Consider the following 17019-nt stretch of genomic DNA (forward strand, 5'->3'; position numbering starts at 1 on the left):
CTTAATCTCCAAGTGATACACATTTGGGACATGGTTTATGATAACCTACCTTGTGGCCTGCAGTTTTCGTGATTATTGTGGGTATCCAGGCTCCTGACAGGTCTCCACTAAATCGGTAAGTGGGCATTTCTCCACCACACAGTGTACCCCGAAACACCTGGCAAATAGTACAGCATGCACACAGATTCCCTAGTCCCACCCTTCTCAAAAATGTGAAACCAGCTTATGCTTCAGGCTCAGCCTTGCTCAGAGGAGTAGACAAGAGTAGAGTAGAGCAGATAGGTCACCTGTCTACGTGCTGCGGGTCGAGCCTGGCCAACTCTACCTCCTGCTGTGCACCTTGCTTTATTTTTCATAAACCCCATAGGGCCTTATTACGAGGCAGGCGCTCCCGTAATGAAGGGTGCCGATAGGGGACCGGCACCGTTCATTATGGGATGCCTGATTACGAGGTCCCCTAGCGGGACCCGGAACAGACGTCTGGTAAAACCAGACGTCCTTTCCGGGTCCCGCGAGGGGACCAAGGAGCTAATAACAGGCTCGTTATTACCTCCCTCGCCATTCCCATTGATCCCTATGTGGGCTCAAATGGGAATGGGGAATGGTTTTGGGCATGAGGAATTACCGGGTCCTCCAAGGTCGGAATGACCCGGTAATTGCTCATTCACAGAACCCGGTACTGGAACCCGGTATGGAGGCAGCCATGCCCATAGTAAGGCCATGGCTGCCTCCTTACTCGTAATGAGGCCCATAGACTCTTACCTATCCTCAATAATTTCTTATTATGGTTTCTTCATCTTTCTCGATTTCCTTGAGATTCGCATTAAATGTGTATCTGTGTTGTACAGCCGCTACCCGTAGGTACATTTTATAAATATATAACACTTAAAAAGAGATGAACCAGCCCAGGAATAGACAGCCACCGAGGTGCGTGTGGCAGAGAAGAAGAAGGTGGGAGGGGGGTGGCGTGAAGACAGTTCTGTGTTGTAACAAAGTGAGCTTCTAGACCCAAATATTGGGGAGCAATGATACTGGTGTTCACAGGGCCTGTTCTAGATCTGTTACAGCAATGAGCCGAGCGAGAGTGCTGCCGCCTGGGCTGCTGCCGTCCCTCGCTCACTTTGGGCTTCACAGTGGGATTGTGGGAATGCACTCTACTGCGGCCTTGACTGTAAACAGGCTTGGACTGGCCTATGGGGCAATAAGGCCAGTCCAAGCCTGAAGTGCCAGCTCATGATTGTAGGATGGGTCCGTTTTCTGGGTCAGAATGGGACACGTGTTTAGCCAGAGTGGGCCAGTTTCATGAACTACTAGAATAGTTTTAACAAAGGTTACTAAGCAAACATTCTTTCAAATGCACTATGTTTAATGTATTTGATCAAACATTCCCCCGGTGTAGTGTTCAAGCAGTCTGTTCTGAAGAGTAATGCATTTCAGCTTGCGATTGTGGGCCGCCCGTGCCGGTGGGATGTCCCAGCCCGACCCTGCCTGTAAACCTGCCTCTCTGGCTGTGGGGAATGCAGAAAGTGGATGCTCTTCTCTCGGCTCACTGGAGCACGTGGGGTTATTTTACCCACACTGATCAATCCTGCCTGGCGCCAGAGAACAGCGCGAGCTGCTTCCAGCCAGCCCTCTGTCCTCTGTGACTTGCCATGTCTTCTAATGGGCACCCGCTGCTCACCCTGTGTGCATTTTAAGAGCTCCCCGCGGCTCGTGGTTCCTCGGAATCGTCTTGTATCTGCGCGATCGGGAGCCATCTTGGGGTCCACTGTGCTGCAGCCAAGGGGTGCTTGTTCTCAATTTATGAAAGTTGACCTCTTAACGCTGGCCCGTTCCCTGGAGTAAACAGAAGCACGTGCCGCACCTTGGAGCGCTGAAAGATGTAGATCATTGCAGTAAGGTTCCCTTAGCTTTGTAATTACTGCAATAAAAATAAGAAGAAGACTAATATCCTTGTTTGCACTCCATGCCAAACTCCTCTAGCTTCTAGGCGCTGTAGCAATAGCTAACATGTTTGACCTAATTTAATTCTCCCCCGTGTCAGGCTAGCAGTGGGAGAAAGGAAGTGCGCTTATTATGCACTGTATATGCTGCATACACACACACACCGTGTGATGCCGAGAAAATCAAACAAAACAAAGCCTGCTGAAAGCCTATTCAGACAGCCTGGTGCATGCATGCCATTATGTCCAGTAGCCCTATTTTGACTAATGAACATAACTTTTTTTTTTAACATTTCATTTAACCCTTCGTTTTTGTTATGGTGCAGCCCATACATTGCATTCCCATAGTCCTACAATTGCCCTAATTCTAAATGAAATCCATCCTTCTTTGACCATCGTTTTATTTTGCATCTATTGTTTAACTTGTTTTGCCATTGCACGCCCTTCCCTTCTTTAGATCCCTCAATGATTCAGGAACTTTTCTCTTTCATCCCTTCTTAATGAACCTACCTGATTCTGGAGCTCTTCTCTGTTATTCCCTTTTTATGGTAGCCCCAGATTCAGGAACACTCCTCTTTCATCCCTTCTTTATGGCCCTGCCAGGTTCAGGGACACTTCTCTTCCATCCCTTCTTTATGACACTCCCTGATTCAGGAACAGTTCTCTTCCATCCCTTGTTTATGGCCCTCCCAGATTCTGGAACTCTTCTCTTGCATCCCTTCTTAACGACCCTCCTTGAGTCTGGTGCTCTTCTCTTGTATTCCTTTTTTATGGTAGTCCCTGATTCAGGAACACTCCTCTTTCATCCCTTCTTTACTGCCCTCCCTGATTAATGTACACTTCTCTGTCATCCCTTCTTTATGGCCCTCCCTGATTCTGGAGATCATCTCTTTTATTCTTTCTTCATGGTAGTCCCTGATTCATGAACACTACTCTTTCATAGCGTCGTTATTACCCTCCATGATTCAGCAACTCCTCTCTTTCATCCCTTCTTAATGAACCTACCTGATTCTGGAGCCCTTCTCTTGTATTACTTCTTTATGGTAGTTCCAGATTCAGGAACACTTCTCTTTCATCCACTCTGTACAACCCTTCCTGATTCAGGGACTCTTCTCTTTCATCCCTTCTCTATAGCCCTCCCTGATTCAAGAGAACTTCTCTTTCATCCCTTCTTTATGACCCTCCCTGATTCTGGAGATCTTCTCTTTTATTCCTTCTTTATGGTAGTCCCTGATTCATGAACACTTCTATGTCATCCCTTCGTTATGTCCCTCTCTGATTCAGGAACAATTCTCTTTCATTCCTTCTTTATGGCCCTCCCAAATTCAGGAACACTTCTCTTTCATTCCTTCCTTATGGCCCTCCCAGATTCAGCAACACTCCTCTTTCATCCCTTCTTTACTGCCCTCGCTGATTAATGTACACTTCTCTGTCATCCATTCTTTATGAACCTCCCTGATTCAGGGACTCTTCTCTGTCATCCCTTCTTTATGACCTTCCCTGATTCAGGGACACTTCTTTCATCCCTTCTTTATGGCCCCCCTGATTCAGGAACACTTCTCTTTCATCCCTTCTTTATGGTAGTCCCTGATTCAGGAACACTTCTCTTTCATCTCTTCTGTACGACCCTCCCTGATTCAGGAACTCTTCTCATTCATCCCTTCTTTATGACCCTCCCAGATTCAGGAACACTTCTCTTTAATACCTTCTTTATGGCCCTCCCTGATTCAGGAACACTTCTTTTTCATTCCTCCTTTATGGCCCTCCATAATTCAGGAATGCTTCTCTTTCATCCCTTCTTTATGTACCTCCCTGATTCAGGAACACTTCTCATTCATCCCTTCCTGATGGCCCTCCCTGATTCATTCATCAACACTTCTCTTTTGTCCCTTCTTTATGACCCTCAATGATTCTGGAGCTCTTCTCTGTTATTCCTTTTTTATGGTAGTCCCTGTTTCAGGAACACTCCTCTTTCATCCCTTCTTTACTGCCCTCCCTGATTAATCTACTCTTCTCTGTCATCCCTTCTTTATAGCCCTCCCTGATTCAGGAACACTTCTCTATCGTCCCTTTTATATCCTCCCGGATTCAGGAACTCTTCTCTTGCATCCCTTCTTTATGGCCCTCCATTCTCTTGAATCCCTTCTTTATGGTAGTCCTTGTTTCAGGAACACTTCTCTTTCATCCCTTCTTTATGGCCCTCCCTGATTCAGGGACTCTTCTCTGTCATCCCATCTTCATGGTCCTCCCTGATTCAGGAACGCTTCTCTTTCATCCCTTCTTTATGGCCCTTCCTGATTCAGGAACACTTCTCTATCGTCCCTTTTATATCCTCCCTGATTCAGGAACGCTTCTCTTTCATCCCATCTTTATGGCCCTCCCTGATTTAGGAACACTTCTCTATCGTCCCTTTTATATCCTCCCTGATTCAGGAACTCTTCTCTTGCATCCCTTCTTTATGGCCCTCCATTCTCTTTCATCCCTTCTTTATGGTGGTCCCTGTTTCAGGAACTCTTCTCTTTCACCTCTTCTTTATGGCCCTCCCAGATGCTGGAACTCTTCTCCTCGTGATATAAGGCCACCCCAATCTTTCATTGTTTTTTGCCATCATTCCTATTATGATATTGACTGAGATCATGAACCATTTCATTGATTGTGGTTCCTTTACCACACAGGGGCTTTAGGGGACTCCGTTTTAGTGTTTTTCATCATGCTGTCTGTAGCCTTCTTCCCCTACTAGGCCGAACATGCAATCTCACCTAGATGAACAGGTGGTTCCTTGAATGTGCGGACTACACCTGTCTATGGTGTGCATCCTGTTTCTTTCCCTAGCTTTTGTGAAGGAGCAGGTTGGAATGGTGAAATTGTACAGTACTGTCATCACAGCTCATCTTATTACCTATAGTTCATGCATGTGTGTATTTGGCAGCTTCATCTCGTTGAAATCGCATGTTTGCTCACTTCCACAATGCTTTACGGTTTTTTTCCACTGGGCTTGCATGTCATTTATTCCATTGAATACTATTAAAAGAAAATAAGCTAAAAGTCGGTATCCCGGGGGAGAGTAAGCTTTGGATGCTCTCCCATATGGATCCCCCAGTCATGAAGGCAAGGTGTACAGACTTACTGACAATCCCCCCATTAGTCATATATGTGAACATTATTTGAGCATATGTGCACATCCTAAGGACACTCAAAGGCTTATGTAATATCTTTCTCTCTAGAAGGGTCACATCCCATAAATGAACAAAGAGGGATGGAAGAGAAATCAAACATGCATTGTTAATGCCATAGTTTGGGCTTTTATGTAGGCATGGGGAAAGCACTTGCCAGGCACTGACATGGTGGTATTAACTGGCCATTGATAGCAGCAGGTGCAAAATGTTGTGGATACCCTTTAATCTAATAGCAGTGCATGGCAAATGCCTAATATGTGCACACAAGACTAAACTACTTTGCCAATGCTTGTTTTTAACTGGACTTCATTGATGGACACACTTAGGGACTCATTTGTGGAATTTGTGAAATGTTTTGCACAGTGAAAAGTGAATCAGGGTGGAGCAGTACAACGTGTATGTTTGCAGTACAAATTAACTTTGCACTGCAAACCGCAGTGCAAAGTGTATTTTTGCAGTGCAAAGTGACTTTGCACAGAAAAACTACACTTTGCAATGTTCCATGAATGAGGGTGTTTATTGGCAATGCAAAGTGACTTTTCACCAGTGAAAAGACACTTTGCACGTGCAAACAATTCCATCAATCAGGCCCTAAGTCATTAATTCTCAGAAGACTGCTTGAAAAGACACTGGCAGGAACTTTGAATGCAAAGTGTAATGCTAAGGCTTGATTAAAGGGAGCTCAAAGTGTTGCCATGAGGAGGTTTATTGGGCTGGAAGGGTCAAATAACCAAACAACACCTACAATCAAACAACACCTACAAGCTTTGTGTCCTCGTCGCCACATAATAGTCCAAACTAAAAATGACTTTCTCTGTGAAAAAGGAAGTATATGAATCTATAATTGTGGGTACATGAGAGATTAAGTGAGTGAGGGTGAGTGATTTAGGGAGTGGGTGAATGGAATGTATATTCTGCCCTCTACAAGGTAACTTCTGTTTGGTGCTGTCTGAATACCATGCATCTCCAAAACTGCCTGTAACGATGGCTTTATGTCTCCAAAGAGAGGCACTCCAGTGCTGACGGAACCGGGTTCCTCTTTGGAGAGTGTTGACTTAAATGCCCAGGACCGTTACTGGGAGTTCGCTGCATTAATAGAAAGACCACGCCATCAGTCCCAACGCTCGCCCTCTCTCTGTCTTGACATACATTAAGATACACTGATTAGTGTATCTGCGACCATGGCAATGCAATTCACCCATGCAGAATGACTTCAGCCAATGTATATGCCCCCTGCAGAATTAGGGAAAGTGTCAATGGCAGGGTCGTCATTTCACCAAAATTCCAGGGATAGTGCAAGTGACATCACATGACCCTTGACCTCTGATGACATCACAGGAAGTGATGTCATTTGATCCCACCCTAAAGTGACATCGCAGGAAGCGATGGAACACAACCTTTTACTCCTTGATAAAACAGGAAGTGGCATCACATAGCATTGTTTCTAAGTACACTACGAAAAATATGGTTATGATATCACTGTAAAGTTATATACATTTATACAAGAATGAATCGCCATATGTATCATTAATATCAGTGCATATAGGCCCCATATTACCAAATTACTGTGAATGCAAGCAGGCGTCCAAGGCCAAACGATAATGATGAGTTATTATATATCACTTAGGCTTAAGCGCTTCATACAGAACAAATATACATACAATATTACCCAACCTGTGTTGGTACTCATTTATCAACCTCAGCAGGATGAAAGGCTGAGTTGATCTTGCTGGGAGTCGAACCTGCAGATCACACACACATTGCAGCAGCGAGTGCTCAACCCAATGATCTATCTTAACGGCTATAGCTATCAGAAAACCAGCCACTCCAGAAACAAAGAGTCACATGTTGCGGGCCACAGCCCAGGAGCCTCAAATGATTTTTTTTTGTTAGGGGTTGCAAGGGAAACCACATGGGTAACAAGAGGGACCCCTGGCGACCCGTTAATGGCGTCCCTGTCAAACGGGGACAAAACAGTGTTTCTGGGTACCAAAGAAATGGCTCACAGCCAAAAATCACAATTCATGAATGTTTGAGTAGCTGGGGCGGGTGGAATATTTACTTGGTTAAAGGGGTCGTGCATTTCCAATCAGATTGGCAATTAACATTGGGTAAAACCACCAGCTGCAGGATGCACTAAGAAATAATGGTGGTGAATAGTAACACTTGTTGCCAAGCACTCTGACACTGGAATCCCCGTTACGGGGTGAGATTTAAAATACCAATATAACACAAAGTATTATTGTTATTATTATTATTATTATATTATTATTATTATTATTTTTAATAATTATATTTAAATAATAATAATATGAACTATGAGCTGTGCTTTCAAAAAGGAGGTGATGTGCAAAAAAGGCCAGCTCATTGAAAGGCAAGCAGGTTAAGGCCAGCTCATTGAAAGGCAAGCAGGTTAAGATCAGCTCATTGAAAGGCAAGCAGGTTAAGGCCAGCTCATTGAAAGGCAAGCAGGTTAAGGCCAGCTCATTGAAAGGCAAGCAGGTTAAGATCAGCTCATTGAAAGGCAAGCAGGTTAAGCTGTTCACCCCTTAGTGTTAACAGCCGAGAATTGCCAGAGAAAGTCGCATGGGGCCAACGAGTCTAAGGCAGTCACAGAGTCAGGGCCACTGGTGGGAGGATGACCCACACGGGAGGCTGGGCGATGCCAGTGAAGAACAGCTATCGCTGTGTGACTGAGCTGCGACCAAACGGCTTCTGTGATCACCAAGCGCAGAGGGAACGGGGTGAATGAGTCTGACCCGCTGCCACGCGTCTCTTGCTGACAGGGCACCCACGGCCTGTCCCAACATGCAAAGGGGGTGCCCTGCTTTCCATCCTGTGCACTTTCACGTCGTTCTTGTAACCGATTATCGATTGCAAATGTTGAATGGCCATTCATGGGGACTTGTCCTGCTAGCACTAGTTGTCAATAACAAAATGTCCAGTAATAACTCCTAATTCTGTTCCCGATTTAAGTACAGAGACCTCTGTCATATTTCAAGGTCAACAACTGTGTATGATTTCCAAGCAATGATGTGACATGAAGTTCTGGGCAAGCAGGATATCTAGGGCCGTGTTAGGTCAAACATTTGGCGCATGCGCAACCCTTCCGTAGGAGCTGGTGCTGCCTCAGATGGGGCTGGATCACTGAGACGCCACAGAGCAAGAGGAGTTCCTTGCCTTTGCTCCTCCTTTCATCTCAGGCAGAGGTTTTCAAATTGTGCGGTCGGTCCTCCTAGGGGGACCTGAAGGATGTCCGGGGGTGGGGAGAACCGAGCAGAGACGGCCCGGGACATAGGCAGTCTGTGCCGTCGGCCCAGGCCCCACGCTCTTGGGGGGGCCCGTAGCTACCTACTGTCGTGAGTATAACAAGTAACGAGAGCTGGGCTGCTCCTAGTCACAGGGCTTTCTCTGTGCCTGTTTTAGCAAGGCAGTGCTTTCAGCTCCTGACCCCTGGTGAAGCGCTTCTAGAGACAAATACCTCCCGCCCACCTCCCCAGTAGCCTATCAGACCGGCGGGGCTTCAAAGTTAGGGATTATTGTGCTCTTTGTTTGAAGTAATGGTCCATTTAAGAGCCTTTGTTTTGGACAAGGGGTTCAAAAGGGGCATTTTATTCTGAAAGCAGATTCAGAAAAGGAGTTGCCGCCCAAATCTGTCTTCGTTGAAGACAATTAGAATTTGTTGATAAAAAAGAGTTGTGCACTATCTTGATAGTATTCATATATCCGCATTTGGTGTGTTAAAAACATGTTCTATTTTTTTTCTGGAAAATTTCACATTTCACTTGCAAAATATAAAGCATGCCTTTGTCAAACGAGGCAAAAGGTTACCATTACACATTATGGTTTGTTATGATTAAGTCTTGAAAGACAGCCTACAAGGCATTTTTTATCATTTTGTGGAATTGCATTCTGGTATTAATAGTCTTAAAGATAGGGTGAAAATAATGCAACATTTGTACTCTTTTTGTTTAGCATATGTCTATGAGGGATTCCTATATTGCTGCAGTACTTTAATTATGATGTGTGTACTTTTCAAGTCCGATTTATGAAACAGAGTATTGCCAGACCATTGTGTGAGGAGAGCAAGGGTTCAGAGGGTACATTTGTTGTGATGATTTACCAGGTCCATGGATGTGAGAAGAGAATTTGCTGGGCGTAAGATGTTCTACCTGGCTCGGTGCTGATTTGCAGGCTACAAGTTGAGATTACATGTGGGTTGACAGCATCTGCCCACATTTTTCTCAGTGCAGAGTCCATCCCCCTTCGGTGTGTTTGAGGCCAGCATGCAAAAAAGTGTGTTTGCTCAAGTTTTCTCCAAACAGGATTTGAGCCCGGTTCCTCAAGCCCTCATAGCACCCACAAGCCCACCAAACCACATGAAAGGGTCTTCAAAGCACACGTCTTGTATTGGTATTTTGCTTTCCATAGAATATTTCAGTATAGATTTTGGGATAAAAAGGGTGCACACCTTTTATACTTTGCCAGCAGGAAAATCTCATCTAGCTGTTTTGTTTGGCTTTTTTTCGGGTATTGAGGATTAATTTTGTGAAAGGCAATGCTCATTTCTATTTTGCATTTTCTTCTATTTGTTATTGATCCCCCACACTTTTTTCTGGCGTTGAGACCTACTGATGACATTTGAAGACCTGCGGAATTGCTTACTCTGACTGCCTCAGTACCTTTCAACTAAATAGGCTTTGTTTACGATTGCACTATCCTGCAGCAAAAGCACTTTGCCCTGTGTCGCCCTGGGTGACTCCCTGCCTGTACATCCTTGGCAAGTGCAGTCACATTAGGTATGTTTGCATTACTTATCAGTGATCTTCATTACTCTTTGTCCTGCTCTTTCTCATCACAGTACCTTCTTTTGAGGTACCCATGTCAACAAAGGTTTCCTTGCTCGGCTACTCCAAAATAAGCCTCATTCCTGATATTGCTACAGCCCTAATAATAACAGTTAACATTCAGATATTATAGGTCAGTTTATTTGATCCCCACGGATATCAATGACTAATTGTGTGACATTTTCTAGGATGCAAACAAAGGGCCCCACACGTTTCGCCGCCGTAGCCCGCTAAACCTAGAGCTCGCCCTGGGTACGAGGATATTCCAAATCAGAATGCAGTGACTCCTTTAATAGAAAATGTAAGCAAATATGGCATCTGGGGGGCCGCAACAATATTTTTACTCAGGGGGGGCTCATAAAAAGGTTTGAAAGCCACTGATGTAAGGGGTTGTGTGTGCACTAGGAGCCAAGACCAGCAATTGATGACTCTGCATTCTACATCAAGTCTCGGCCCCTGTAGGTTTCGTAGTTAGTCCAGTAAGGAAACAATCTCTGGTCGTAAGGCAATCCAGGGAGAAAAGCTGACAAGCGAGACGGTCATTGGAACGAATCGCCGCCTTTCCAAGAATATAACAGCCAGTCGGGTGGGTTCTGGGTCACACTCTGCTGCTGCCGCCAAGCACGCGGCGCGCTGAGCGTTAAAGGCCTTCGGTCGGCGCTGAGCATCATTGCTGTAATTGGAGCCATTATTTCCTGGGTGCACCTGACAGAGGTGACCTGCGCTAGCCTCCTGGAGTTAGCGAGGGGAGGAAGTTATCAAGCCAGGCCTCCTGTCCTGCGGGGCGGGGGGCGGGTGGCGGGTGGCGGGTGGCGGCTGCGGCTGTGGCTGTGCGGGGTCATCGCACTCCGGTCCCCTGACTCCTGCACGGCGACAGTGAAGCGCCTCCGCCCGGAATCCTGAGAACGGGAGAAGCCGGGCCGAAAAGGAGCATTGTCCTACAGCGCTGCCATTCTCCAATACACCTAGGTGCACGCCCGATGCTGTATATATGGCTATTGAGATTTATGTATTTAGTATTGTTATTACCGGTGATAGTATTACACACAGCAGCACTGTTTCTATCGTGTGTTGGTATTCCTGTTACTAATATGTGTATTGCTAATGCCCCCACTACTACTGCTGGTTCTGTAACTAATACTTCTAGTAAACATAATAGACTAATACTAATAATTGATTTTGCGAACAGTGCCAATATGATTGTTTCGTGTGTGTTTATCATTTATTTATGGGCGTCTTACGATGCACAGCAGGGTGCTCACCTCCTGGCAATGCTTTCATCAGTCTCAGAACGATGGTGAGCTGAGTCGGCCACGTCAAGACTGGGGCCCTGCAGGTTGAGACCTAGCTCACCACAACGGGCGATGAACCGAACCGAACGCCCTTTTTTGCCAGCTCACATAGCGCTTTCCAACTTCCAAGCACTAAGCTATGAAAATAAAGGCGGGGGCTGGAGATATCGGGGGGGGCGGCGGTGGGGGGGGGGGTGACGGCATTACTGTGCAATTGAAAATTACTCACATTCCGTGCTTCATCTGTGCATTATTTAGTAACAGCAAGTGGTAATGCGCGAGTGAATCTGCCCGCATAGCTGGGTCTGCAGACGGAATTCCCTCCAGGCGCTTGTTGAGTGTAAGCCAAGGTGTTAACATGTTGCTAGTTCTGTGCTGCCAGGTTGCACGCACAGGGGCCCAAGTTCTTTATATAACTGCGCGCTACCTCACGTTCCCAGACGCAGTGTCATACGCGGCACCGGGGGTTGCCAGGAAAGGTGCTGCGATGGGAGACAGAGAGAGAGAGAGAGAGAGGAGAGAGACCTATCCGTTCCTTCCGACCCACCTGCTTGCTATCACAACTCTGCCCCCCCCCCCGCCCTCTCCCTCCCCTACACGCTCAATTGCTGTGTCTTCTGTTCCAAACCGCCATTAAATATTAACGTCGACACACAATTGTTCATGGCTAGCAAGAAGGTAATACTAGAGACGAGCGGCTCTAGAGGGAAACAGAGCATTCGCGAAAGACCCGCGTCTCCGGAAGGTCAACAGGGCTGGGATGTGGTCGTCTAGATGTCAGGCAAGGCCTGACATGTGTTTGACTCTGCATTGCTCTTAGCGGACTCCCAGAAGGGTCAGCCTGGGATATGTCTTCCTGGATGTTTTATGGGCCAGTCTGCCTCTTCCTCTGCATAATCCGGTGGCAATCAAACTTCATTATGCCCAGTCCCTCCTTGAGTAAAAATGTTGTTGCGGAGCCCCCTTGAGTAACAATGTTGTTGCCAGGCTCCTCACGGATGCCATGCCTGCTTACATGTTCTATTAAAGCGGTCACTGTACTCCATTTTGGAAGAGCCTTGCGCCCGCTTCCTTCGGGACCCCAAGGAGGGCCATCCCCAATGTTTGAAGTCCATTCAGGCAGCAAGAACCTGAGAGTCCCTCTTCTATCTCTACTCTAGGCCTCCTAGGCCTCCATAAATAAGCACGTCTCCCATCCAAAACCAATACTGAAGCGACAGAAGGGATAGGAATTCAAAAACAGGCGTTTAACTCCATGGCAGGGATGCTAAATAAAATAGTGACGGAGCAAAGAAAGCGCCAAACCTGCGCATGCTTCAAATATCCACCACAGTGAGCAGGGGAAAAATCCTCATATCCGACCACGTCACTGTCCATCAGCCGTGCGCAGGGCCTATCTGAGGTCAAAGTGAGCCTTTAGTGCAGTCTGCGCTTGTAAAATAAAGAAAGGGTCACGTGCATAAATGAGCTCTTTCCAGTGGATCTGTGTCAGTTACTGAAAATGTAAAAGAATAAAATGTCAACCCTTTTTTTTTATTCATGACCTAAATCTTGTTTTGTGTGTGCATTCCTGAAAGTAAGCCTCGCCAATCTAATGTGGGATGCATCACACTTCCATAAATAGATGAAATACGATATAGAGAGTGTGTTCGATTTTCCTCCCCAGCCCGGCTTTTGCTCATAATGACTGTGCCTTGGACGCAGTTTCCACACCTTCCTTTCATCCTTCGCTGGATTACGGAAAACCCTCTGGTGCTCGGGGAACTCGCCTTTAATCCCGGTAAAGCGCGCTCCTCGCGAAGCAGGGAAGCGGCGCTCGCTCCCACGGTGTGGCCGAGAGCGCTCGGAGGTGCCCCGGGCCCGGCGCCCCGTGCAGCCCGGCTGCACCGGGCCTCTGCTCACCTGGGCTGCGGTGAGCCCGGAGGGAACCACGCGCACTGCTGCCATGTTCTTAAAACTACCACCCGGGAATGCTAGGGCGAAGGAAATGCCCCCCCCCCCACACACACACACTGCGTGCCCCCTTCATCAGGAGTTCGCACGGGCCTGATGTACAAAAGACGTTTCCAACGGGAAGATGCCATTGAAAACAGGTTTTGCAAATCAGGCCCCATAGCCGGTCCAAGAGCACTGTGCCATTAGCACCTTGGGACTACCTCGTGTCTGTTGCGCACTATATAAATGGAGCAAGTATATACACTTCAACCTCCAGAGCTTCAGAATTAGCGCAATAAAATAATTCCGCATTAAAATGGCCTAACAGTGCAAGAGCTAAACGAGTAAAGGGCGTCTTTAGTGTGATTACCAGCACCGTTTTAGTTATCTTTAGTTACCATTAAAATATGTGGCAACGCAAAACACTAAAAAAAAGTCACATTTCCTTACCTCCTTGTATCAGATATATGCGTGAGCTTGACTGGAATCATTTATTTTATATATGCCTTTCAGCCAAGTTAACGCACTTGTCGCACTCAGATGCGCCGTTGGTGGGTAGAGTTGAAGAAATAATTGATATCAATAAAAGGAATCTGTGCTCTTATGAAGAACTCCATGGCGGACGTATCTTGCTTCTAAGCGCTGTCATGATAGATGCATAAGAACTATTACCGGCAAGAGTTGTAGGGCCTGATTCACAAAAGTGCTTTAACACGCGACAGTCCTATTCAAAAGTGTTTGTTAATCAGGCCCATATTATTAATAGGACTCCTCCCCGGGAAAGTCCAGCACGTGGTCCTGGTACATATAATGGAATCTCGGCCTTTAATTGAGGCTCCTGCAGGAACAGGTGTCGTCGGGTCACCCCCGTGCGTGACGCCGTGCGTGACACCGTGCGGTGCGCTCGCGGGTCACGCGGGCAGCTCCACTCTCTTCGCGAGCTGGATCAGCGCCGTGCGTGCCTGCGTTTCAGTGCCACCCTGCATGCGCGCGGCTCCATCAGTGGATAGAGGCACGTCGGAGCATCCATTAGGCATTAGCGCCTGTCTCGGGTACAGTCGGCTCGTTTCCCCTGCCACTTGGAGCCCGTCTGCTTTCCCGTCACAGTCAGCGGCAGTGCCCAGAGCTGAAGTTCAGAGACTTTGCCTGACTGCTCGGGGATTAGAGGGGCACCGCTGCCCCGGGCGGCTTGAGAGGGAGGGAGTGGGGGGGGGGGGGGGGCAGTTAGTATCCGTCCATTGGGGGAATCTGGATCGTTTCCCTTCACACAAACGTGTGTGTATTCCCGTGCTGTCATTTGCAAAGCACCGCACTTGCGTATACCGCCAAGAAACAGAAAAGAAAAACACTCCATGTTATCATTATTTACCCTTTCAGTTAAATTAAATCGATATTACCAACGACTGCAGGTGCGCCTTTCATTTTACACAACTGGACAACCATTGCAAACCTCAAATGCAGTATTGTTGGCAATTATCAATAATAACAGGAACAGTTGTTTCCTAACGCGCCCGACTCAGATTTCAGAGCGAATCTAGGCGCTTTGCGAAGTATGCAATGCAAAGACCCCGCACTTACTGTAATGATCACACGTGAATTAAACGTTGCATCGTCAACAGAGCAGGGCAGCAGGTGCATCAACCTGCCCTGCTATTGCATTGATATCACACTGGCCTGGTGTTCGCTATATCTATTGGGAGCAGTCATTCGCCTCTGGGAAACCCACGCCAGGTCACATCAAAATAAACAAAGAAGCGCCGCACAGGTGAGCGTAAGGGGCAGCTTCTCGAAGTGAACTTCGGCGGTGAAGGGAGGGGGTAGGGCGGCCTCACAGAGCCCCCCTGCACACTCGGCTACCACCCACCCTACCTCCAGCCCTGCCTCTGCGCTCACATACCTCCCTGCATAAGGTAAGTTCTTACCTTCGCTGCCGGCGGCGCACACGCACGGAGCCACGGTGAAGCCGATGCACAGTATGTAAGTGGCCATCCCCGCTGCCCTGGCCATGGTAGAGCTGTGCCGGGCGGCGAGCGGCCACCCGCGGTGCTCAGCAGCCGGCTCCCCCTCTCCTCCTGCGCAGCACCTTAGCCTAGGAGCGCGCTGCCTGCGCTACAGCAGAGCCCGGCAAATCCTCGTGCACTTTAAACACATTTGCTCACACGCACCCAGGCAGCCGGCACGGAGGGGGTGGGAGCTCACTGTCCATCAGAGCCTACCAGCCAATTACATTTCAGCGCTTCCTAGTGACAGGCCATCCCACCCACCACAGCACAAACATGCACACGGTGTTTGTCGACGACTCTTCCTACACTACACAATTAACGTCACGACTCGGCTTAATTCAGGGGAATGTTTGTATTTGTTTATGTACAGCATTGGAAATTCGGGTAAAAATTCTTGTCAGTAGAGTCGGTATATAAAAGTATTTTATCAGATGGTTACCTTACCTCTTGCACCGCTTGGACTTTATTCTGGAACTCGCGCACATCTTTTGTCACATGTCCTACCAGCCATAAGCAGCAGGCTACCTAGGGGAATGAAACCCCGCCCCGCCCTGCCCTTTGCATTCGACCCCAAAGACGAAGGCTTCTGGGTCGAGGCACCCGGGGCGTTCATCCTTCCACCACCTCTTGTTGACCTCCTCCTTCATATAATGTGCTACATTTTCAGGGCAGCTGGCCCATCACCACATCACAACTATAATCACACCTCACCACAGACAATTTATTTATCCTAAATGAACTCTGCGCGTACTACCAGAGATATCAGCCTGCAAAAACCTCACACCAGTCTGTCAATATTGTCCTTACAATACATGGCAGCTTCCAATATTGATATAAATGCCTGCAAATAATGTTTTTTTTAGTGGTGACACCACAGCCCACCTTTAATAAGAAAATGGCACAGCTACTGGGATTTTTAATAATGTGTTATGTTTGAGTTGTGAAGTCACCATTACGATTGTTTGAGGCAAACATTCAGATGTCACTGCTGCATTTCACTAAAGCCGTGACTGACCTTTCAAATTCCTTTCCTTTCAAGTGTCTTTCTCTGACACCTTACAGCCATTAATTGATAAGGAACTGTTTATGGTAGTCTCCTTCCTTCTACTTCCGGCTTTACGTCCTCAGCTGACGTGCTTGGTGATGCTTCTGGAGATCTCCCCTTCTTCTTTTTCTCCTTCTTCACTATGGCAGTCCGTCTGCCGGTGAAGAGATAAGATCTCCCACCGTTGGAGGCCAATTTGCTTGGCTGGATAACCAACCCAAGCAAAGAGGACTTTCCGGGCGGCAGCCCATGTGGGGAAAAAGCCTCAAAGGCACAAAAAAAACAAATCCTGAATCCTTCCTGAGAATGCTCCAGTAGATGCAGATCCAGCAAACAGCAAGGGGATGTAGCAAGGAGGAGGCTGGTATGTATAGGCACAAAGCCAAACAGAACGGAGAAGCAGGGAGGGTGGGCAGAAGGGAAGCAGACAGAACCAAGGTTGGGAGGGCCAGGAGGGCTGTAGAATGAAAGCAAGACAAGCAGCAAAGAAGTGGAGTAGAGCACTTGTGTGAGCAAGCGCCTTACCCTGCATCCAGTGGAAAAGGGATGCAACGAAGAGAGACGCTGCTCGGGAACTCGGATATGCGGGAGGCATCCGTCTTGGAGTACAACTAGACCGCTAGTTGTTCCTTGCGCCCTGACCGTGACAGAACTATTTCTGATAGGAGATGCCAGCGTCTCCACTGGCTCCAGCGGGGCAGCATGACAGTATGACCCCTCCTTAATCTGGGGTTACTAGGTTTCCAGGGATGTCAGCGATGGAACTGTTGAAATAACT

At 47.4% G+C, this 17019-nt stretch overlaps 1 protein-coding gene across 1 annotated transcript in view; it reads right to left on the reverse strand.

Moving 5' to 3' along the window:
• EPHA8 (EPH receptor A8) overlaps positions 1–15322 on the reverse strand; it is a 1837897-nt gene extending 1822575 nt beyond the window's left edge. The window contains exon 1 of the mRNA XM_069610879.1: positions 15116–15322. Coding sequence (XP_069466980.1) covers positions 15116–15200 — 85 coding nt within the window. The 5' untranslated portion in view covers positions 15201–15322. The remainder of the gene's footprint in view (positions 1–15115) is intronic.
• Positions 15323–17019: the final 1697 nt, after the last annotated feature.

Source organism: Ambystoma mexicanum, chromosome 8 (assembly GCF_040938575.1).
Source record: "Ambystoma mexicanum isolate Mex_15411 chromosome 8, UKY_AmexF1_1, whole genome shotgun sequence".
NCBI classification, from domain to species: Eukaryota; Metazoa; Chordata; class Amphibia; order Caudata; family Ambystomatidae; genus Ambystoma; species Ambystoma mexicanum.